Source organism: Brachyistius frenatus, unplaced genomic scaffold, assembly GCF_029030835.1.
Source record: "Brachyistius frenatus isolate BFR_SWC_R1_liver_20210118 unplaced genomic scaffold, ASM2903083v1 Contig_2, whole genome shotgun sequence".
In the NCBI taxonomy this organism is placed as follows: domain Eukaryota; kingdom Metazoa; phylum Chordata; class Actinopteri; family Embiotocidae; genus Brachyistius; species Brachyistius frenatus.
This window is the reverse complement of record NW_027210601.1, coordinates 3,607,714-3,631,858: the sequence shown is the minus strand read 5'-3', so window position 1 is coordinate 3,631,858 and position 24,145 is coordinate 3,607,714. Positions and strand designations below refer to the sequence as shown.

General features: G+C 42.7%; 1 protein-coding gene across 1 annotated transcript in view; it reads left to right on the top strand.

Annotated features, from left to right (window-relative positions):
• The window catches only part of akap9 (A kinase (PRKA) anchor protein 9), a 69,136-nt gene that overhangs the window by 39,915 nt on the left and 5,076 nt on the right, over positions 1–24,145 (top strand). Inside the window, exons 22-45 of the mRNA XM_069694263.1 lie at positions 2,767–2,929; positions 5,286–5,380; positions 6,701–6,818; positions 8,122–8,160; positions 9,125–9,357; positions 10,243–10,362; positions 13,606–13,782; positions 14,292–14,396; positions 14,920–15,072; positions 15,650–15,736; positions 16,182–17,210; positions 18,108–18,224; positions 18,314–18,358; positions 18,464–18,604; positions 18,860–18,904; positions 19,036–20,088; positions 20,409–20,466; positions 20,920–21,041; positions 21,282–21,470; positions 21,711–21,878; positions 22,180–22,285; positions 22,493–22,688; positions 23,423–23,573; positions 23,703–24,047. Coding sequence (XP_069550364.1) covers positions 2,767–2,929; positions 5,286–5,380; positions 6,701–6,818; positions 8,122–8,160; positions 9,125–9,357; positions 10,243–10,362; positions 13,606–13,782; positions 14,292–14,396; positions 14,920–15,072; positions 15,650–15,736; positions 16,182–17,210; positions 18,108–18,224; positions 18,314–18,358; positions 18,464–18,604; positions 18,860–18,904; positions 19,036–20,088; positions 20,409–20,466; positions 20,920–21,041; positions 21,282–21,470; positions 21,711–21,878; positions 22,180–22,285; positions 22,493–22,688; positions 23,423–23,573; positions 23,703–24,047 — 5,055 coding nt within the window. The remainder of the gene's footprint in view (positions 1–2,766; positions 2,930–5,285; positions 5,381–6,700; positions 6,819–8,121; positions 8,161–9,124; positions 9,358–10,242; positions 10,363–13,605; positions 13,783–14,291; positions 14,397–14,919; positions 15,073–15,649; positions 15,737–16,181; positions 17,211–18,107; positions 18,225–18,313; positions 18,359–18,463; positions 18,605–18,859; positions 18,905–19,035; positions 20,089–20,408; positions 20,467–20,919; positions 21,042–21,281; positions 21,471–21,710; positions 21,879–22,179; positions 22,286–22,492; positions 22,689–23,422; positions 23,574–23,702; positions 24,048–24,145) is intronic.

Genomic DNA, 24,145 nt, shown 5'->3' with positions numbered 1-24,145 from the left:
AGGGGAGAGAGAGGAGAGCAAGCGGGAGCAGACGTGGGGGTGTGAGCTTTACGGAGCGGCATGATACGGTTTCACTCTGAGGAAAGAAGGTCAGTGAGAACAGAACGAGGAAGACGACTACTAGATCTTCAAAGAGGACACACAGAGAGAAGAAATGCTCGCCTTTTTGTTTACATACCTCCTGCGGTGGGGTTCAGGAATGCCCTTTAACCTGCCGGTTCCACATATGACTTCCACCTGCTACCGAAGATGACACTCTTCAGTGGGACTATAACAGTTGTCACTGTTACCGGATGATTTTCTGTCTCAATATTTACCTGGCACTTGTTCTACCTCAACCAGGCAGCATGTGACTGAGATGACGTGGATGTCACCCTCTCCAATTGTTGTTTACTCTTCTTATGTGTGTGTGTGTGTGTTTGTGCACCAAACACATAGAAACTGTTGCTTGGAGCTATCCACAACAGTACTCACTGCTTGAGTCCCCACTGGGCTTTATTCTCATTTGCGGTTCGCACAGCACAACCTGACAGATCAGGGCAAATGGAAACCCCTCTGGACGACTCCAGCTAAGGAGCTTCAGCGGAACAAAACAAGGGTTGGAAGTTGTGCCAGGTCCTGAAGTTGGATCCTTCATTTATCATGGATTCTTACCGCTCTTACTGGAACGGCAGCATGCAAAGCAGCACATGGATGGAGGGGGAGGACCAGGATGTGTACGAGGTGGAATCTCGGGTGCCCCTTCCCCGACCTTTCCCACTCTGCAGCACCCTGAACGAGAAAAACGCTGTGGTGGTGCAAACCCAGATCTCCCATGTCAATCACAGGACTAACGGCCACCTTCTTAAGGTCATCTCCAAAATCTCCCTGCCCACTCCTCCTTACACAGTAAGTCTGCGCCTGGTAACCCGCAGGTGTTTAAATTGTACAGTACATTCAATATGGAACTTGCACTGTTAATTAATGTTTTATAGGGACGTTTCACGGCCTGTTTTCTGAAGTTCAGGTCCACACATGCAGATGTGATGTAAGATAGCTGTCATTCCACATAGGCACACGGCAGCTCGAAGGAGCAGCAGCTCTCTGAAATCAGTAGGTGAAAGATTATATGACTTCTCTGTGGCGGAGTCATGTTACCACTTCCCATAACGCTACAATAAGACCTTTGCTCAGGGAGATATGGAAATCTATGGAAAGTAACCAAGAAATGAGAGAGAGAAAGTGTGCTGGCGGTTTATTGCATGATGATGATGATTTCATAGCGCAAGGAAAAGATGCCCTCTGTCTCTTGACCAGTAGGCCATAATACCAATATGATATCATTATACAACCTTGTTTTGTTGTCGTTATATATAAGCATTTTTTTTTTTTTGTGCAATGCCAGTTGTTAAAGTCTTTCTAATACGAAGAGACTATGTTGTAAAACCGGCTTTAATATATTCTTTGAGGTGACATAATGCCTTTCTAAGTCAGTGAAGAATAACTTGCTTGATTTGATACATCTATTTTTTTTCAGAGCTTTTAGGTGAATTTACCTAATTTATTAAAAATAAATAACTTTTTTCCAAAACCGATACCTGGTTGAAATCCATATCTATAGTTATTTACAATATTTGATGCTATCAGTATATAACACAATAAGGCAAATGTATACAAAATCGCAAGTAAAAGGTACCAATATCATTACCTGGGATTTGGATATCAAGAGCTGAGCTGATACCATTGTTTAATTAATACGCTTGTTTGCCTCACTGTGTGGAAATCTTTTGGTGTATGGCATCATTAGGCCTGACTTCATAATGCATGATGCTTCTGGAGGTGCTTGATTGTGTTATATTTTTCAGCATCACTGTCACCGCTCAAAACACTGGCTTCGCATATATTGCCGTAGACCTTGTTGCCGTAGCAAGTGTGAAATGCATCCAAGCAGCAGACACGGACACTGTCGGCTCTCTCTGTGTGCAACTCCCTCCTTCGAGTAAAATGACCGGGTCTGCAGGTGTGCTGCTAACGAATGACGTAGTACTCGCATGAAGACGTAAACATACAACTACATTGAGTTAATCGGCTTCGTTATCACCACTACCCGATCCAAATATTTGAGTCAGTATCGGGGAATCCCTGTTTAATTCGATCATATTGTCTCAGTAAAAGTCATTGCAGGAATTAACACCAAACCAGATTATCAAATGTGCAAGGAAAGATTGGTGGCGTGGAGCTGTATTACTCAAAATCACACCTGAAAATTGTTGTCGTAACCTCCTCCTTTCACAGGATTAATGGATAATATCTATAACAAGTTGGAATCCAGTCATTGCGAATATCATCTCCATAAAGTTGAGGAACTTGCATCCAAACTTGCATACAAGCTTTAAAAGCTTCAAACTTTAAAAAGGAATTGTCTAAATTTATGTGGCAAAGGCCTCAGATATCTTGACTTTTAGTCACGAGCTTGGGTCCAATATGGCTCTCTAAAAACACCAGATCCGACACGTTCCATATGGCAACCTGATAGTTTCTTTCATCAGATTCTGCCAGCCACCCAAAATGTCAACCTCTTTTAAATCCCACACCTCCAAAATGTCTCTTTCTGTGGAACATTTCAAGCTTCAAAAGACATTACAGAGGTGTTTTCATTGGTCAAGATGAGGATATTTATTTGCTCCTTTTTAACATTTGCATCTCTACAATTATTTAATGCAAAGACTTGTTCTTTCCAAACTCATCTTCTTTCGTGACACCGTCTCTTTCCTCTTCACCTCACAGCTGGAACATGCCCGGATGACCCAGACCGAGCTGATGCGGGAGTCCTTCCGCCACAACCGGGAAATGAGCGAGCTGCTGCAGAAGCAGGAGGAGCTGCAGGAGAGGTTGTCGGAGGAGGCGCGGGTACGGGAGGAGCTGGCTCTGGAACTCCACCGTGCTGAGGGTGAGATTTGCTCTTAATGTGTATTTATTTTTTATAAAACAAGGACAGGGTGAAATGCACTGACTCTGTATTTCAATTTGATTTAAATGTTGATCCATTTTTATGACGATTGAGAAAGCATTCACTGTTAGAAGGCCTGTAAAAGACATTTCCCCTTCAAAGTAACCTCTTTACAGGAAGAACTGCAGTGCTCACAATCTCTATATGGACTCTAATTGATGATCTAATTGTGTGTTTATATGTCAGAATGATTAGAGAAACTAGAGAGAGCTGCATGAAGTGGAAGGAGGTGAAAATGCATACGTGCATGTGTTCAAGGGAGCTGGCGGGGGTTGCTGGGTGTGATGGGATCAGCTGTTTGAAAGGGAGAGTAGAGGAGTGTAATGCCATCTGTGGTGAGAACTCGACAAATGGTAATTACTGTGTGTGAGTCTGTCACTGGTTTGCGTTCAGGCGTTTGATTGTATTTGTGTGGCAACTAAATGTCGAGGGTCTGTGAGTGGAGGTGAAGGTATGTGTGAGAAAACAAAGTGAAATCTATAAGTTGTTACCTATGAATAGGCAATTTTTGCTTCTTCAGAACAGTTTAAATCTTGTGACAGTTCTTGTTGGTGGGTAACTGGCTTTCCTATCCATGTCAGAGACAGCTGGTCCACATATGTCAACTGTTACAACCACATCCTCTCGCTCTCACACACACACACACACACACACACACCCCAAACCCAGTTCACTACAGTCTTCGTATTGGCTTTGTGGACACACTGAAGAGTGGTGAGTTTAGAGCCATTTCTATTCTTATATGGTCTTTTACTGATCAAGGATCCTATCAGTGTTTGTTTTCAGTAATCCTGTAGAGGAACTGCAAATATTTGCCGTTGTAAAATAGCTTTATAGTTGTATAGGTTATCAAAGCCGGTAAGCAGTGGAAAAAAAAACTTGGAGAATAAAGTTGCAACTAAGAAGAAAATGTATGTATATGTAATGTATACAGTATATGAGCCCAGTATTACAAATTATAAATTTACCTCAAGCATATGACACTTTCTGTCATTAGACCCTTGATGTGTATCTGGAAAAATTAGCCCCCCCTCAAAAAAAAAACAGATCAATCATCAAAAGAGCTGCCAAGTAATTTTCTGTCGATTGATTAGTCAGCCAGTCAGTGCAGCTATAACAGTGGATGAATGTCACTCCATAGTGTAAACCTGCTCCTCTGTGGTCATGTGGTGTGCTTCTTCAATAACATCTAAGCCTGTGTCTCTCAGACATGCACTTGTGCAAATACCAATGAGAGGAAAGAGGAGTGATTCTCCTTCTTTTGTGTGGATGATCCACATAGGTGAAAGCTCAGGGTGGAGCCTTTTCAAACTGGTTTTTGAATTAACCCAAGATACAGGCTCAACCTGGAATAAAGACTCTCTTCACTGACTAATGGGAACATATCATATGTCAGTGAAAGCACAAACAGGGTCTGCTTTTGTTATGTTTGAAGCAGGAAAAAAAAAAAGCCAAGTTAAATGGCTCTAATATCCTGATGATGTTTTGGAATGACTGCGTCGTACAGTAACTGGAATTGTAGATTCCCGAGACATCTCTGCGCAGTTGTATTTTTAATCAGTAATCATGTGCATTTAAGTGTCATGGATGGATCCCTCCTTTGGCAAACTTTACACACCTCGGTTCCTGTTGAGATGCCTGAAATAAAATGATCACCTGACAACACAGGTGACATTTACCGTCTGTTTGTCTCTCACCTTTAGATAACGCATCATAAATATCACCGGCAGAAATCAAGTCAGAAAATACTGTACTGTATATTCACCTCAGAACTGCCCTCAATACACCACAGATGCAGCAACAGTAATTCAACTTTTTCTCACCAGCCTCTGTGCATATCTCCTTTCCTGTATCTATGAAATGAATGCCATCCTGGCGCATAATGCTTGCTGACCTGTGACTGAGCGGTACAGTAATGATAGAGCATTTCATTGTGTGTACGGCTTAGTCTCGTACTTCCTGTCAAGCAAAATGGGTCAAACATTCTCTCTAGTATTCATCTTTGCATTTGTATGCATGTTTGTGTGCCTCAGCGTGCACGTACATTATCTTGTTGTTTTTTTGCTCTTGTATTCTGCTATTAAGTGCTCATTCGTCTGGATGGCTGCCTTATGTGTGAATGTGTGACTGAAGCTGAACAACAAGGCCCAACGGAAATTCCTCTAAATTCCTCTGAGGAACAGGAGCATAACGGAGAAAACTCCCATGAAAAGGACATCCAAATGTTAATATCCATAAGTGGCTTTTTCAGTGCCCTCTATAACTGTTCTTTTTTTCTCGCGTCATCCACATTCAGGTTTGATTGATGGCTACACGGATGAGCGGGCTGCGTTGGAGCAGCAGTTGCGTCAAAAGGAAGAGCTCCAACTGAGCCTGGAGCAGGAGCTGCAGGTGAGGCCTTCCAACTGCAAAGAGGGGGAATAATTACATTTTTTTGTGAGAGTGCAAATAAGTTGACAACATTAAAGGTATAATTGGCCTCTGACACAGTCGCGACTCAGGTGTAAGTTCAATAACACCCGACTCTGAATTCAGTGCTGTCATAAAATGGTATTGATCTGCACCTGCTATATTCATTTGTATATATCCAGGTTATAGCTCTTAAAAGATAAGACTGGTAACAAGCTGCTTTTTCCTAATTGTTAACAAATCCTGAGTTGTTCCTGCTAACACTAAAAGTGTTGCCTGTGTAGCCAAAGCACGATCTAGCTTAAGAACACATAACGGAGTGACAATATCATGAACTTAGACACCGTTGTTTACTTTGAGCCCAGTCCACAAACACTGTCTTGCTGATAGAAATACTCTTTTGTGTGACTGAAAAGAGCCCTCAACAATTGATAGATGCATTTGTTACTTTTAGGCTGGACTATTGTAATTCTTCATTATCAGAATGTCCCCAAAAACTCTCCGAATAGCCTCCAGTTGATACAAAATACCTCAGTGAGAGTACTGATTGTACTTAACAAGAGAGATCATACTTCTCCCATGGTAGCTTCTCTTCATTGGCTCCCTGTGAAACCAAGAATAGAATATAAAATCCTTCTCCGGATATACAGAGACCCTTACTCACCCAGCTCCATCACATCTTAAAGACCTCATGGTACCATATCATCGAGGCTGACTTGGGGTTCCTAGATTTTCTTGAAGTAAAACAAGAGGCTGAGTCTTCAGCTTTCAGGCGCCTCTTCTGTGGAACCAGCTCCAGTTCGGGAGAAAGACACAGTCTCCTCTTTTGAGATTAGATTTAAAACGTCCCTTTTTGATAAATTATGGTTATGACTGGTTCATTGGACCCTGAACTATCCCCTAGTTAAGCTGGTACAGGCCTGGGTTGCTACTTTTTTACCACTGATGTTTTTGATGTGGTTTTTGTAACCTTGCTTCCTTGCTGTGTGTTTTTGTAAAGTGTTTTGAGACCATGCTGCATTGAGATTTTACAGTTAAAATTGAACTGGGAGACAAATAATAAAAACTACAGCACCCAGCTATTATATATTTTGAAAAAAACAAAACATGCATAATAAAAATATTTATCCATGATCCAACAAAGATTTGCATCTTCAGTTGTAATGAATATGCTTGAGGCTCAAAAAGTAATGAGGTCTTTTTAAGGGATTTATTGACCCTAGCCATCATCATCATCCTTTAAGTGTCATCATACATGTAAATATCAGGCCCTGACACGAATGGTTTTTTTTTTCTTTGCAGGTAACAAGTAGTCGACTGCACGAGTTGGAGCAGGAAAGGCTTCAGATGCAGGAGGAGCGTGAGCTGCTGTCACGGCAACAAGACGCCATGAGGGAGAATGCAGGGCCCCGTGAGCTGCGTGAGTATCCCAGAGTTCCCTTAATGAAGAAGAAAAAAATATGGATTCAGTCACAGGTGGTTATTATTTGTGTCACTGAAAGGTGCAGTAATTTTGTGAAGTATTGTCAGTTCCTCTAGCTCAAGGGTGTCAAATTCATTTTAGTTAAGGGGCCACATACTGCCGACTTTGATCTCGAGTGGGCCAGACCAGTAAATTCATAGCATAATAACACATACATAACGACAATATTTCTGTTTAAATCATTGGTGAAGGTTTTTGGATGATAAACCCTAATTTAAGGTATTTCTACAATAAACTAGAAACATAAAGAGCAAAAACTCAGACATCAGCCCACTGTTTATCTGCCTGGGCTCTCCTCTGCAGATTCCCTCGCTTTGTGACGCGTTTGACGTCAAACGCGTCACAAAGTGAGCAGCGAGCGCTGCTGCCTCCGGAGCAGACATCGCATTTACGCTGTTTTTGAAGCAATTACGTTTGTACTCATAAACCTCCATATTCTCATAGAAATGCAATTTATGGCTTTCTGTAATTTTCACACTTAGCAAAGTCATCCGGCGGGCCGAGCTGGACCCCCTGGCGGGCCGGATCTGGCCCGCGGGCCGTATGTTTGACACCCCTGCTCTAGCTAAAAGAAGCGTAGGTGAGGTAACAACACCAACTAAACCGTTTTTGGAGCAGTATAAAGGTTTTCTATTTTCTTTATTCAAGGCTCAGGTTTCAGTTTGTTTGCTATGGTTGGAATAAAAGAAGGCCAAACTTTACTCTCTGACACTAAAATGTAAAGTGTTTCTTGAATTACAAAGTTTGATTTGGTGTGAAACATTCACACGGAGTCATTTTCAGCTGTCAGTCTTGATTATTTATTGCAAAATAAACTGTTTAATTTTTCAGTGTAACGAAACTGAGGAAACACTTATCTACATTTATTAAAGACTTGCTGCTGTTTTAGGTCATACATTTACAGGTATTCGCCACAAAGTTTCCAGAAACATGAAGCTTTATAACCATATCGGCTAATATTGCGCTGGATTATCCCCGTATTATCAAAAAGGTATTCCATTAGTTCGATCTCTAATAAAAATGGTGAGTATTGTGTGTCTAAGAAAAATAAACGGGGGCTATTTCGGGGACTTTTCCTCTCACAGCATCCTTTCTGCAGCTTTAACCTACTTCTGTGAAACAGACAGAAAAGCACTGCCATCCTTTCTCCACCTTTTTCCATTCTTTATCTGACAGTTTTCCTGTTCGTGACGAAAAACAAGCGCATGTTAAATTCCTGTGCTTTCTCATCCTCCTGTAGGCCTAGTTGAAGCTGCAATGGTTGCAGCACCTGAAGCAGGTGTGTCCACTTTGAGCATGGCTCAGTCGTGTCTACATGTTCTTCTTAATTGTCTAGCTGAGTGACAGTATACTGTATCTCTCTAACCCTATTCCAGCAACTCACCAAAAAAAAAACAAAGCTTGGAGCTTGCTTGCTATGGGCTCACAAACTCACTCAGTCCAGCCACTAACCTTCACTTCAGCTTTTCATTTTGATTGATTTTGTCCTGGTTTGTCATTTTTAATGTCTTGGAGTCCGTGTTAGCGCTCATTTTAGCATGATGAAATTAAATTGATCTTTAGACATTTATATGTAATCATTATTCCTAATTTCCAATCATCTGCTCTCTCAGTTGATTTTGCTGTTATTAGATACGTTGATGCTGTATTTACAGTATTGTCTTTGAGTGAGATGATTGGCTGTTCAGGAACTCCCCCCCCCCTGCTGTAAATGCTTATTGGGCATGGATATTGCAATGTCCTGACTGTCCATCTGTCTGATCGTCATTTGCATTCTCCCACCCTGTTACTTTTGCACTAATCCTGCGGGGTTTGATCTTGGGTGAACCATGGTGGGTTGTTCACTGGTGGCGGCGGAAAAGACATCGTGATGGGCAATCATGTTTGGTAACAGGGTGACATGTTGGGAAATTGACTGAGATGGTGGAAGAGCCTGATGTTGGCCATTTATTCAGTGTTGTATTGGAGATTTTTAAAAAGTGGACACAATATATTACAAGTTTGTCAAAGAGAAAGTTGATTATTATAATGGTGAAACCACAGTATGGCAAAGGCTCAATAAAGCAAAAAGCAGAAGTTGCATTGAATCTGATCACACGGCTCACAGACTTCAGACTCTTCAGTTCCATCTCGGCATCCTGTTCTTTGTCAAAATCAAACCAGAGCGACTAATTTACTGAAGTTACCCACATTTATTTGACATAGCAAGTAACCTCCCCTCCTTCCTTCGTCGTATCCTGTAGACCTGCTGGAGGAGACAGAGAAGCTGATGAAGGAGAAGGTGGAGGTCCAGCGACAGGCGGAGAAGGAGAACACTGACCTCCTGAAGCAGGTGAAGCTGCTGGAGGCGGAGCTGGAGGAGCAGGTCAACAAGGTGATCGAGTTGGAGCACGCTCAGACGATGGAGAGCGGAGACCTGCGACAGCAGATCCAAGCCCTGGAGAAACAGCTGGATAAGAACAGGAGGTTCCTTGATGTAAGTGACACAGAAAAAGACTCTGAACATCATGTAGCTGTGCAGTTTGTCCGATTTACTTTAGTAAATATTTTCTATATATTGGGATATCAGTGACAAAGTGATCTTTTTTTTGTGCCTCCTGAAATCATCAGTTCTTATGAGTTTGTAGAAACAGCTGTTTGTAGCTCGAAGCACTCGGTCTCCCTCTGGCAGGTGACAACACTGTATCTGACATGTCACTGTCTGAAATCAACGACTGAGGAGTCTTCATTCAACAGCATCGGGCTAATGTTTGCATTATGCTATATCCAACATTATGTGACATCACCCTATGTGGCTAAGCACAGGCACATTTTATATCTAAAATATTCAAATGATTAACCACCAAATTTTTACATCATTGTAATGTGATATGTATATATATTTAGTTGTCCGTAATCAAAAATAATTTAATTAACTTTTTGGACGTGGGCAAGTTGGAGTTCAATTAAAACCTTCAGCCAGCCTCACGTACCATCAGTGGTACACGGGCCACTGATTGGGAATCACTGAAGAAGGCCATCAGCTATTCTGCCTCCTTCAGCTGTTCTGCCTCCTTCAGCTCTGACTTGTGTTGTACAATATTGACTAGAAGGGAGGAAACAACTTGCCCATAAATGCTTGCCCTCACAGCCGTGAATCATTCATGTTTTATTGACCAGTACTTTGACCAGGACACATCTCCCAACAAGCAGATTCGATATTTCTTTGTAAATAAAACCAAATTTGTGTAGTTTGTAAACCTGCATTAAAGTCAAAAATATTATTTTTAGTGGCTCATCGAATAATTACTTTGACATCTTTCTGTTTCCTCGTCATTTATTTGTCTGTTTCTGTCCACTCTGTCTCTACTTTGGTATCCAGGAACAAGCTGTGGACCGAGAACACGAGAGGGATTTCTTCCAGCAGGAGATCCAGAAACTGGAACAGCAGCTGAAGAATCCACAGAAGCTTCAGACCGGCTCTGAGCAAAGAAACCACGAGGTAACAGGAGAAAGCTCTGTTCTCTCCCAGAGGACCAGGCTGTAAGAGAGATGCTTGTTTTCTGAACATAACCCTGTTGTGGCGACAACACTGGGCCCAGAGTCACACAGCAGAACAATAGAGCCAGTAGAACTACCTGTGCTGCCTCGAAAATGATACCAAATAGTGGGAGTGTTGAGAAGGTGAAAGAGTGAGAGAGGACTTACTATTCGTAATTCGGCCGAGCTGAGTAATAGTAGGTTTTATTTTCACGATCATGAAATACAAGATGCAGTAACATTTCAACAAGATGATAGTTAGATAATAACTCGTTCTGTTATTAATCACGGAACTGTTAAGTTTGTGATTTACAACATATGAATGTTGTTAAAAATAAGGCCGTGTGTTTGTTTGACATCTATTTGTGACATCATGGGTCAGTTACATTTGGTGGGTCAATGTCGCTCAGCACCAACAGTTTATAGGCCAAATTATAATATTTTCATGTTAAAATGGACCAAACAACTATGCATAATGTGAAACAAATGGCTCATAGTGAGAACTGTCACCTAACTCACTTCACCTCCACAGTGTTTTAACTATTTCAGCACACAGCTGTTTTCAGTAGTAAAAACTGTGCTAGATCTTCTGTAATGCTGCTCAACCAGCACAAAACAGTTGGCAGACGAAGTAAGAAACTAACTGGTGAACAGAGTGGAGCATTTAGCAACTAAAGAACCAGATATTTCCCTCAGGGGTTGATGGAAACCTAAGCAGATTAACCAAAGCAGATTGAGCAGGACTGTGAGTACTGGGCTGAATGTTAGGTGCTGCGCTGTATCTGCTTCATGTGTGACTGAGCAACTGTATGCTGACATGTTTGTCACATCGACTTTTTAAAGTTGTAATAGAGCGTAATCATCAGATTAAAATCAAATGAAAATGAAAATCCTGATTATTTTCCACAGATACAGTTTCTAGTCTTCCACAGCTATGAATAGCTGATTTTGTTTACCTTCTGGCATTTGTTCCTGTCCTGAATTATTCATTGAATTTTGATGCTAAAATGATGCACGTGTGGGAGATATTGTCCAATATTTGATGGTCTTACGAAAATGCTTCACTTGCACTTTTTAATTGCTCCTTGTTGGCACAAATATCTGAATGATTTTTGTTTTTGTACATCACTCAAATTCATCATTTCATGCTGCATATTTGTTGCGCTTGTGGTTTTTCAGCTGCTTGGCACCTCAAGAATTTCATTATTAATCCTAATCTTTCATCCGCTCATCATGCATCACTTCGGGCAAGGAGAAATGTAATTGTGATCAACACTGTGAACTGCAGCACATTTGAAGCGTTAATTATGTCCTCAAACCAGTCGATTGAATTATGGCACACCTCAGACTTATTTGCCAGCATTTGCCTTTTGTGAGGGCAACTTGCTTGCACGGTTAAATTCATCTAACTCTTCATTAGATAAAATGAAAGAACACAATTAGCTGCCGAGATTCGGGCCCTCGGTGCATTTCACTCACCTCTTTGAAAATCATATGACAAGATAAGTCAGTTATTGATTCAGGGGAGGATGACACTGATGATTCATGGTATTATAATGTTCGCTGTCATTTCCTTCTCATCAGCAGTAACTAAAGTGTCCCTGTTCTGCTGCTGTTTGTTAGTCTTTGACCTCAATAATCAGCAAGTTTCTTATTGCGGCATTTAATTGTGCTCTTAGTGGGGTTTTTTTTTAGTGTTTATTGCACATAGTTTTAACTTCACAGGTAAACACCCTGATGATTAACTCTATCTTATAATTTTCAGAACTTTCTGTAGCGTTTTTATCACTAAGTGCTTTCTCTTCCTCTGCTTCCCTCTCGCCCATAAACTCTCCATGCTGTGACCCTTTATGCCGCCGCCTTCTCTCTCCCATGGCTATTGCAGGTGGATGGAGTAACCTTTAAGGTATTGCTTGTAGCTACACGTAAAACTAAGTCTCCCTCATAGAACAATTAGTGCATTTTAGTAATCCTGCCAACCCCCTTAGCGATTAATGGCTTGTCCATCTTTCTTATTCCCTTCTTTCTCCGTCCTCCAGTTTGATCTGCCTCTGCTGCTCCTGTCCAAAACCTCCCTGTGCTCCATTCTGTTGTGTCTCAATTCCACCTCCGAGCATAAAAATAAATTTTAAAAAAAACAACAGTTTAAAGGACTGTTGAGTTTAATATAGATCAGCGTTAGGTAAATTAGCCTCTCAGAATAAAGCTTCCTTGTTTTACCTTTTACTTCAGTATGTTATGTAAAACTACAATATTTGAATGAAAACATTTAATTTATACATTCAACAACTTTTCCTATCTGTTACTCTGATGTGAAATTTCAGTGTAGCTTTAAATATCTGTTATGGCATCAATGCAGGAAAAACTAGCAGCTCTCTCGCCAGATTCTTCCAAACTGTCAAGAAATTTGTCAGAAATCACACCAAAAAAATGCGTCCATCCAAGTATGAACCACATGGAACATTTTTGTAAAATAAAGCTCAACCTATATAAATAGCTTATTCTGTGTTGAAATGCTTTCATGAAGAGTCCAGCCAACGCTCGAGTCATATTAATATTTAATGACGGGACGTCTATGAAGAGATGTGCACCATCTGCCTCACTACAGTTCCACTTTGATTTGGTTAGAATCAGTTTTCTGTGACGTGCGGTCCTTAGAAATGCATTTTGAAAGTCAGTCAGTCTTTAATGAAGGAGATTGTTGTTCTCTCTGTTTGTACCTAACCAAACAGGGAACTGTTTATTATCTACATTTAGCTTTTCCTGATAAAAAAATATATGAATAGCTTTCTCAGTTCATCCTAAACAAACCTTCCTCCCGTTGACCCCTCCTCCTCCTCCTCATTGATCTGCTGATGTTCTCCCATCTCACAGGTGGATCAGTTACCTGCCAGCCGTCCCCCTGGTTCATGTACTGCTTTGTGGTCTGTGTCACCCCGAGTGAAATCTCTCTCTCCCCTCTGTCCTTGCACCTCTTTTCACTCCCGGCCCCCTCCTTTCTCAGGTGGATCAGCTGACCTCCCAGCTAGCTGTTCATGTACCAGCTATGCTGTTGTGAGTGGTGTCTTGAGAACGGATCTCGCTAAACGACCCACTCCTCTCTCTCCCCCTCGCCTGTCATCTCTCTCTCTCTCTCTCTCTCTCTCTCTCTCTCTCTCTCTCTCTCTCTCTCTCTCTCTCTCTCTCTCTCTCTCTCCACTACCAGGTGGACCAGCTGACCTCCCAGCTGAAGGAGAAGGCGGATTGGTGCAGTGAGCTGCTGCTCAGCTCCGAGCAGCTGCGTCGTGAGTTGGGAGAGCGCGACGAAGAGATTGACAAGCTGGAGAGCCGCATCCGCGAGCTGGAGCAGGCCCTGCTGGCCAGCGCTGAGTCCCTGGAGAAGGTGAGGGAGGGGGGGAGGGGCGGGAGAGGGGGAAGAGGGCATATGAAGGAGCTCGAAGCAGAGACGGCAACAGAGAAAAACCAGCCTGAATAATAGCTGCAGAGCATAGCAGAGTGTGTGTGAGAGAGCATGGAGATGAGGTGCCAGCTAGAGGAGTAATGGGAGGAGGGTTGGGACGTGCAGAGAGGGAGAACAATGTGTGGGTGGGTCTACTTCAGCCGCCCCGGCAGTCTGCTCGTGGTGATGATGCTGAGCTATAGCTAGCAACTGTCAAGATTGCCCCCCAGTGTTCGTGGACGGCTGTGGTGAGTGAACAAAAAGAAGTGTAGGAAAGGTTCCTGTTTGCTGTGCTGCAGGTTTACCCAGAGTTCAAGTTCAATTATACAGGGTTCAGTAAGGACAACATACAAGCTTTGAAAATCCATTTGATTTGTGCACTGATTTCTGCGCATGTTACAAATAACTGCTGAGCTAAAGAGTCTTTTTTTTGGTGTGTGTCTATTTCGCAGGTTGAACAAAAAAAGCAGCATGCATCCATCACTGAGGCGAAACACTCCACGCTGGAGGCTCAGTTACAAACGGAGAGAGAAGCCCTGGAGCGGAAAGAGAAAGAGGTAGTGGGCTCTTCAGTTTGTGCTTATTTTATATCAGTTTTCAGTATACCAGTGATTGGGACCAGATATGCAGTACATAACGTATTTACTGAACATCTAATATTCATTGTTACTTATTGTAAACACTGATACTCATAATATAGAAATACAAATATGTCATTATCATAAGAGATGTTTTGTTTGTTTGAATTCATAGTAAATGTTAAAGAATATGTTAAGAGCAATACTGCAGATAAAAAAAAAAAAAAAAAATTCAAATCAACTACTATTTCAACATGCAAAGGACTAAAGCATTAACATAAACAAAACAGTCCTGCAGGGAAAAACATTAGTGCTGTTATATTTTCCAATATTAAAGTCTGCCCTTTTTTTCTTCAGTTACAGGAATAGTTAACTTTTAGCTGCTAAGAAAAAAAAAAGCTGTGGACGTTTTTCAGTCCTTGACAGTGACGTCAATCCATATTCTGCACAGTGTCGTCGCGTCTCCTCTAAAAGATGTCGTGACATTTATTTGTGGCCTCAGATCTGTAACTTGGAGGAGCAACTGGAGCAGTTCAGGGAGGAGTTGGAGAACAAGAGCGAGGAGGTGCAGCAGCTCCACATGCAGCTGGAGATCCAGCGGAAGGAGATAAGCAGCCAGCAGCAATACCTGGAAACAAGGGACAGCTTTCTTCAGGTAAATACACAACCTGTAGTGTTTGTCTGGGAGACTCTCACCACATATTGTATTAAAAATAGTCTTCATACTACAGTACTGTGCTATATAGTATTTTACTGATTGATTCATTTAACGTCTTCTTTTTTCCGCTTGCAAACTGTTAATTAAGTTAAACTGCTGCTTACTGCTGATATAAAACTGATTTATGTGTAACAATTGTGCGATTAGCTTTAATGTAAACTGTACAGCTACAACAGAGGAATTAACCACATGATAAAAAAAAAAAAAAAAAAAAAAAAAAAAAGGCTCCCAACCAGGACAGTTGTTTTGATCAATACATTTATAACACTATCATTTCTATTAAACGCTAATATATCTGCTCACAAACTCCAAAAAAACGTTGCTCTATGTTGCTAATGTTCGCGCATTTTTTAGGCTTTTTTTGACCATTATTTTCCTATGCTAAACTCACTGCCGCTGCCGACACATCTCTTTTCTCAATTAGTGAATTTTCACTCGTCCGCCATAAGGCTGACAGATTAATGCGTAATATGTTTATTAATAGCCATTACATTATAATCTCTGACTTTTGAAGGTGATGGAGCAGAAGGACAGGGAAATAGCACTTCTTAATGAACAGATCACTAAGCTTCAACACATGGAAACAGCCTCTGATAACAAGGTAACGTAACATGCTTATGCGAAATAGGACCAAAGTCTATTTCGAATACGCATGGCTCCGTGGAAGTGCATCAGTGTGTGTGTTCTCTGGTACCCTGTTCGCTTTTATTTTATTTGGCTCCATTTGGTTCCCTCATTTGTACTTTTTGCTGGTGTTGGCTTGTTGTGTCTCGGTAAGTAGATCCACAACATCATCCTTTGTTGTGAGGTGATCATTTGCTCGTGTGAGGTGGCTTATTAAACCTCTGAGTCTATGAAGTGCTTACAATCTGATCAAGTTTATAAACTTTAGTTGAAGATGGCAATTAAAACGACATTATCTGGGGTTAAAGGAATCTTTCGAATCACAGCAGAGACTCCGATGTTTAATCAAATCGCGGGTTGGCCATGGACTCGTGAAGTCTGATATTTGTATGGTGTAATAACCACCACGTTTTACTCTTTAGGAAATTGATGGGAGGGATGAGATGATAAAAGACCTAGAGTCTCAGGTTGAGTGCCTGCGGAGCGAACAAGAGCGCTTGAAGAGGAATAACGAGGAGGAGCTCGAGCAACTGAATGCAGTCATAGACAAACTCCAACAGGAACTGGCCAACATCGAGCGAAAGCAGTCTGCGGATGAAGACGAGGACACTAAGGGTGAGGCCGAGAGTGGTGGGTGGGGGCCAAGCAAGGAGGAATACGATGAGGTGAAGCAGAGAATGGACTCGGCCACCAAAGAGCTGGAGAAGCTGAAAACGGAGCACACTAAGCTGTTGAAGACGTATCTGCGCTTAAAAGAGAGCGCGGAAGCCTTAGCTGAAACGGAAAAACTGGAGAGCTCTGAGGGCGAGCTGGAGGAAGTTCTCAGAGAGAAAACTGCAGGTTTTGTAGTCATGCAGGCCCAAGTGCAAGCTCTCGAGCAGAGCGCATCATCCAAAGTGGAGGAGTTGGGTCTCCGAATCCGGGAGCTTGAGGACCTGGTCGGTGAAAAAGACTCTGAGATGAGCCGCTGTCGCCTGCTTGTGGAGCAGACTCAGAGCGATGCAGATGGTCTCAAACAGAAGGTCTCCCATCTGGAGGAAGGTTTGAAGGAAAACGTGGCTGCAGCGCCAGCGCCGGTCAGTCAGGCCACACTGGAGGCCTTCCAGCAGCAGCAGCAGCAGCCAGGGGGATCCCATCAAGACCAGGGCCTGCAGGGACACGCTGAGCCACATGTTTGCGAGTTCGGTGACTTTGGTATTCCCCGGATGGGTTTCAGTGGAACAGGTCAATCGAAACAAGTCTCCACAGGGAAGGTGGTTCATCTGACGCAGAAGCTTCGGGAGCTGGAGGTCGGACTGAGCGGGATGCAGAGAGACCAGGAGCTCCAGAAGCAGCTGCTGTCCAGCTCTGAGGAGGAGGTGCTGGAGTATGAAAGGAGGCTGTCTGTGCTCATGGACCTGCTCAGTCAGATGAAGGCCAGGAAACATGAGAGGACATCGTCGCCTGTGGAGGTGAGAGTTCGGCCAACAGGTCTTTATAAGGAATATCCCAACATTTTGGGCCAAGAAATAGTCCCACATATCCAGTAGTCCTATAGCTGCTGCTGCAGAGGTGACGGCAGACAGAGTTTGTGACTGACAGACTAACTTTTTCCCCCGTTTGCAGTCTCTGTGTTAGAGTTAAAGAGACAGTGGTGTTGATCATTCCATCTAACTCTCAGCAAGAAAGCAAATAAGCATATTTCCCAAAATATTATAATTATTGCTTTAAAGAGCAGCACACAGGCCTCTTTAAAGTTAAACTGTTAGTTTATTATTTATAGAAGTAAAGCAAAGAAACTGAAATTAGTAGGACATGTTAGCGAAAGGTCATTCATAAGGTAATAAATCTTATTTGTTCATAATTGTTTTTAATGTGTAAAATATTACGGTCACCAACCATACCAGTTGGAATCCCAGTTATAGGTTGGGCTTTTAAAGATAAGGGGAAATGATCAAATCCTTGGAACTACAAAAGAAATTGAAGTATTTAAAACATTTTATCCATCCAAAAATGATCAATTTGAGCTTCCACGTGCCAAAAAAAAAAAAAAAAAAAAAAAAAAGGCTTCATCTGTTTAACATTTAATAAGCTCAGGTAAACTTACAGATGAAAGAAAATTGTCACAGAAAGACAATTGAGGGCTTCCATCTGGACAAAAATAATTTTTTAAAAAAAGGGAGTGATTACACTTGATATGTACTGTAGGCTACACTGGAAGACCATATTGGAGACAATACACAGGCAATAAACTTAAATTCTGTGTTTGTTGTGGTGCACTGGATTTAAATCTTTATTCAACTGAGAGATTATGATTTGTTGTCTAACACTGCTCGGATGAGTTTGAATATTTGTGATTGTTTAATCAGGCCTCATCTGAGGACCTTCTTCAGGAGTTGCAGGAGGTCAGAGACGAGGTCTCGGCCGCCAAAGAGCAGCTCGACAGCTACAAGGAGACCTGCAGCAAACTTCAGGAGGAGCTCCGAGTATGTGTTGTTAAACAACTTCCCAGCGTTCACTCATACAGTATTTCTGATATTTAGTGGGACTGAAAAACCCGTGTTTATCTCTGCAGGAGAAAACAGGAACAATAGAGAGACTGCAGGACCAACTTCAAAAGGTAAGAAGAAAAATGTCATCCCTCAGAATATAAAACAGTCATTTTAAAAGAAGCAAACCTGCTTACTGGGAAGTCAAATTTAATACTTCAACCTGGTCACTTTAGGTATCATCTAGCGCCAGTGAAGAGACAAAAGTGTCTGAGCTTCAACGGGAGCTCACGGAGGCTCAGAACGAGGCAGCTGCCACCAAAGAAGAGTTGAACAGCTGCAAGGAAAGTTTGGAGAAGCTGCAGGTGCTGCTGCAGGTACAGAGCCAGTGAAAATATTATCCACGTTAGACAATAATCTTTTGATAGGTGGATTGTGTTACCTCCTGCTGTTTTCAGTTTATCTGCAAAGCTACGCTAACTGGCTGCTGGTAGTTGCTTCATACTTAACATGCAGACATGAATGGCATCAATCATTTTGAGTGTGAGCATATTTCCCAGAGAAAGAGTTTATATTATATTTGTACTGTTTGCGTGTAAGTAAGTTTAATCATACGTGATTGTTTTTTCTAGGAGCGGGAAATGACCATTGCTCAGCTTAAAGGAGAACTTTTCCAAGTAAATCACAAATGTTTTGACCTAATTCTTGTGCATTAAAATATGATGCAGATGTTGATTTGTCTGAAAATATTCTTTTATCATGCCTGGCTGTATAATAAAATTTGACGGCCTGCCTAATTCTCCTCCAGGTAAAAGCTGAAGATGACAGAGCTGGCATGACGGAGCTTATCCAGGAGCTCGAGGCGATCAGAAATGAATCGTCGTCCACCAAAGAAGAACTCAACAGCTACAGGGAGCGTAGTGAGAAACTTCAAGAGGATCTCAAAGTCAGTGAAGTTTCCGTTTCTAAACTCAAAGAGGAGCTCCAGGAGGTGAGAACAAATGTGGATACCACCAAAGAGGAACTGAACAGCTACAGGCAACACAATGACAAACTCCGGGAGGAGTTGAATGTCCGGGAACTCTCCATTTCTAAGCTTAAAGAGGAGCTCCAGGAGGAGTTGAATGTCCGGGAACTCTCCATTTCTAAGCTTAAAGAGGAGCTCCAGGAGGAGTTGAATGTCCGGGAACTCTCCATTTCTAAGCTTAAAGAGGAGCTCCAGGAGGAGCTGAATGTCCGGGAACTCTCCATTTCTAAGCTTAAAGAGGAGCTCCAGGAGGAGTTGAATGTCCGGGAACTCTCCATTTCTAAGCTTAAAGAGGAGCTCCAGGAGGTGCAGACAGCCTTGATGAAGACAGCAGACTCTGGTCCTCCTACTCCATCTCCCTCTCCATCTCCGCAGCCTCCTTCCTCAGCTTCTTCCTCCTCCACCGCACAGCCCAAAAAGAAAGGAGGCAAACAGCCGGCTGTTAAGGGAAGCAGCGCCAAAGAGAAACAGTCTCTGTCCAGGAAAACCTCTGCCACTTCCAGCCAGTCCTCCAACAAATCGCACAGCCAGCGGATCAACAGCAGCTCGGAGCAGCAACACGTGGCCCTAACGGACTCGTTCACACAGACCGAACCTCTCCAGATGTCCGAGCTCAGCCCGGACAGCAAGTCTGCCACCAAAGAGGAGGTGGAGGAAGTGATCGTAGAGTTCCAGGAGAAGATTGTACAGATGCAGGAGCTCCACGCAGCAGAAATCCTCGACATGGAGGCTCGGCACATTTCGGAGAGCGAGAACCTCCGCAGGGACACGCAGGCACTGGAGGACGAGTGCAAAGCCCTGAAGGCCGTTATCGACAAACTGCGCACTGCTGAGGTGAGGCCAGGAAACAAGAAGGAACATGTTGAACTGTATTAATGTGTCTGCAGTAACTGCTTAATTGTGTAAGAGAGGTTGCATACATTCTGTTTCGAATGCATGTTTGTCATGAACAGCTGCATTTTTAATTTTGTTTGAAAACCTGTACTGACTTTTAAAGACTGTTTTAGTCGATACACGTTTGCACTGCTGTGGCCGTCAGAAGCTGGTTCTACATTTTCATGAACTATAGTTTGAATGTTGTTTTAAAGATTTTTGACGCTTTCTGTTTTGACACAGAGAGAGACTGATTTTAATGTTTATTTCATTCTCTCCAGGCTCCGATATCAAGACAAGACCGTCCTACATCACAGTTCAGAGACGGCTACACCAGTGGTAAGACACAGCACGTTCATCTCTCCTATGAGCCACTCTCCTTTCAGGAGAGGTTTCAGGAAATGTATATCTTATCGAGAGTTTGATGAGATGATTGATAGTAGTTTTGTATCTATTTGTTTAGTGGGAAGCTCCAGCCAGGAAGTGATTTCCTTAGTTTAGCATAAAGACTGAAAAGAATGAAACGGAAAGCACGGCTCCGTCTGAAGTGTCAAACTTTTGTTTTGGCGAACCTAAACTAACAAAGCTTTGTCGTGTGTTTTGTTTGAATTTACAGAAATAATTTGTTATAAACTACAAACCACTTCAGCCCCAGTATTTTACTTTATGTAGCAATAGAGCTCCTTAATCCTTCAGTGTACCTGGTCGGGTACCCCACATTTCCTCTTTTGCTGTTCACTACTTTCATTTTTTTGTTTAAAAAAAATAAAGAGAGTTTTTGTGGTTTTGCAGACAGCAGCTCAGACTACAGCCAGAGGACTGGATATGACCTGCCAAGCTTACAGCCGGAGTTCAGGACGACTCCAGAGGGCGCCAGGAGAGAAACTGATGATCCGCTGCCCGACCGGATCAAGGTACAACTTTCACTTATTCATGAGTCCTGAGTGACATAATTGCACTGTATGTTGTGGCCTTTCCAAGCAGATTCATGCAGGGAAATGTGCATATCACGAGGCTGATTTTATTTGCATTACTTTTGGAAATATTTACTGATGCATCCCTGCAGTGTTTCTGTGTTTTATGGCTTTATCATACAGAAATAGAAAAGAGGAAAACTAATTTCATCCGTGTTTGTGTGGTGTTTGTTTACCCAGACGTTGCTCCGTGAGGTGCACCAGGAGGGCATGCAGGTTCTCTCTCTGTCGGAGCTCCCTTTCTCTGAAGGAGAAGCGGGCGGCCAGTTCAACGTCCCAGGCTGGGTGAAGGAAAGAGACGACCTGCTGGCAACTGTTGAGTCTCTCAAAAGCCTCATCACCCAGATGAAGACACACAGGGAAACACAGGTAGAGAGAAGGCCTCGTCACAAAACACGACCAGAGTTTGTTGAAGCTCAAGCAGTCAGAAATGTTGGATGGGGTGACAAATAGATTTATTTATATAGCCCAATATCAGAAATCTGTACCGTGTACAACTCTTCAAATCGGGTAACAAAAACTTTTCATGGAAGAAAATGGAAGAAACTGCCTCCTCTGTCTTTGTGCTCATCTCTTAATCTCTGTGAATCTCTTTGTGACTTGCTGCAGACGTCGGGCAGCTCAGACTGGCGTGGGGAGCTCCTGGAAGCAGTGCGGCAGGTGTTTGTGAGGGAGAGGAGCGTGCTGAAGAACGCTCTGTACAGCCAGTTGGACCTGCTGGACACCAGTGATGCCATCATTCACCTCAATCAGCTGGAGCGCAGACTGACTGAACAGGTCGATAACTACAACTGAGTCTCTCTCATTAAGATGACTTTATAGTGTTCACTGTTGTACAGATAAATGTACAGTAGCTGAGAGAAAAAGACTTTGATTCTAGTGACTGTCATTTATTTATTCCTTTATTATTGAAATGTTATATAGATGCTATGACTTCTATTAGAAAATATATTTTCCGAAATCCAGACAGTTTTCTCTTCTCGTAACCTACAAAAGGAAGTAAGTAAACATTTATTTGTGATGCACAAAGGCTCAAAATCATTTGAACCAAACAGATGTTTTTGTCTTCCTGTGGCAGGACGCCCAACACCGAGAGGCCATGGGTTCCCTCCACACTGCAGAAAGATCCAGTCTCCTCTCTGAGACTCGTCAGCTGCGTGGTCAACTAGAACAACTTAATCAAGGTAAACCAGTTTAAAAAAAACATTTTACACCTCAATTTTATTTTTGATATATTGTTTTTATTTCACTGCAATTATTGTACATCTCTCTTGTAAATATCAAAAGCATAATTCCACATTTTGTTTATCCAATAACCGGCTGACTCACACAGTTGCTTTGATTAGGACGAGGGCCTGATATTGATTGTTTTTGAAATATTTCTCATTTAGGTGGCCACTCTGCCCTCCCATTGGCCAGTGACTGTAGGGTGATGGGGCAGAGGGAGGGAGGAAGAGCCGCCGGAGCAGCGGAGGCCGACATGCTGCTGGTGGAGGATCTGAAGGGTGAACTGTCCCAGACTAAACTGGAGCTGGAGACGACGCTCAAGGCTCAACACAAAAACATCAAAGAGCTGGACACTCTCAGGTTAGACATCCAACACATTTAAGTAACCGGAAAACACTGTATGTTTGGGGTGCATTAAGAATATATGCATTTGTTTTAAGCTGCAGATTTATCACTTAATACTGATTTTTATCGAGCACAAGATAACTCATCTCGCATTAAATAAACATTTGAAATCTCATCTTTATGAGACCTTATTCAGCTGCTGTTGGCATAATATAAAAAAAAAAAAAAAATTAAAAGTGAAACAATGGTAGTAATGATAGTATTTATGAGGAGTCTGCAGTTCCCTTTATGTCTCACAAGACTGGAAAAACTGCAGCTTTTTCATTTATTACACAGTTTCACAATTTTGCTACTCGTCCTGTCCCGAGCACCTGCAGCTTTCCTGCTGGTAAAGCTGCACTTCTGACAAGAACAGGAGGAAACACTTTGATCCATCTTGGCTGTCAGAGAGGAAATACTCCTGGCTCTGCAAAAAAAACCTGCACACACTCGCAAAGCAGCCAACCCAGGGGAAACACTGCTTGTAAAAAATAAAGTGAAGATAACCCTCAAACAACAAACAAGTCAACGTAGTGTTGAACTATTATACTAAACTATCAAAAGAAACAAGTGACCAAAAGTACAAATTAGCCATCAGAAATAACACGAGGCAAAGGTGATGTTCAGTGTGAAGAAATCTCCTTCAGCAGTTCAAAAGTGAGTATATGACTGAAGTTCAGTTTAATAAAATGATGTCAACGTGTCATCAGGGCCGAGGTATCGCAGAAAGCTGCAGAGGTGGACGCACTGACTGACGAGCTGACCGAGGAGAGGAAGAGGAGCAGAGATCTTCAGTGGTCCATGGAGAAGGAGAAGTGTCGGACTGGAAGGACTGAGGAGAGTAAACGAGAGGAGCTGGAGGTAAGACGGCTGTATTTTAAATGAAGTAATTATCGGTTCATTTGCACTGGGAGTGCTCAAACATGTCAGCTTTTCCCTGAAATGTAATGGCCAGGTTAAGAACCAATTCTATTTTCGTTTTCCCACCAGGACCTGCAGCTGACTCTGGAGGAGCAAAAGACCCACGTCGCCCAGCTGACCCTGACCCTGGAGCAGGAGCGGCAGGCCTCTTCTCACCTCTCCCAGCAGGCCGAACAGGAGCGCCTGAGCCTCCAGAGACGCCAGCAGGAGCTCCAGGTCCAGCTGGAAACCGAGCGAGCCAAGGCCCAGGAGATGAGCACTGCACTGGGGAGAGAGAGGGAGCTGCGGACCGGCGTCTCATCCGACAGCGGCCCCAGCAATGAGGGGCGGGTACAGGAGGACGGGCGGGGCCCTGAAGAGGAAGGGAGTCTGCTGGAAAGACTGCAGAGGGAGCTGGACGACAAACACGCACAGGTGGGATGTTTATGGGTGTCCGCACTCCTCTCAAATACAAATGTTAATTCACTTGAAAAAATAATGTAGCAGGAATGTGACATTGCAGTATTGTGTCT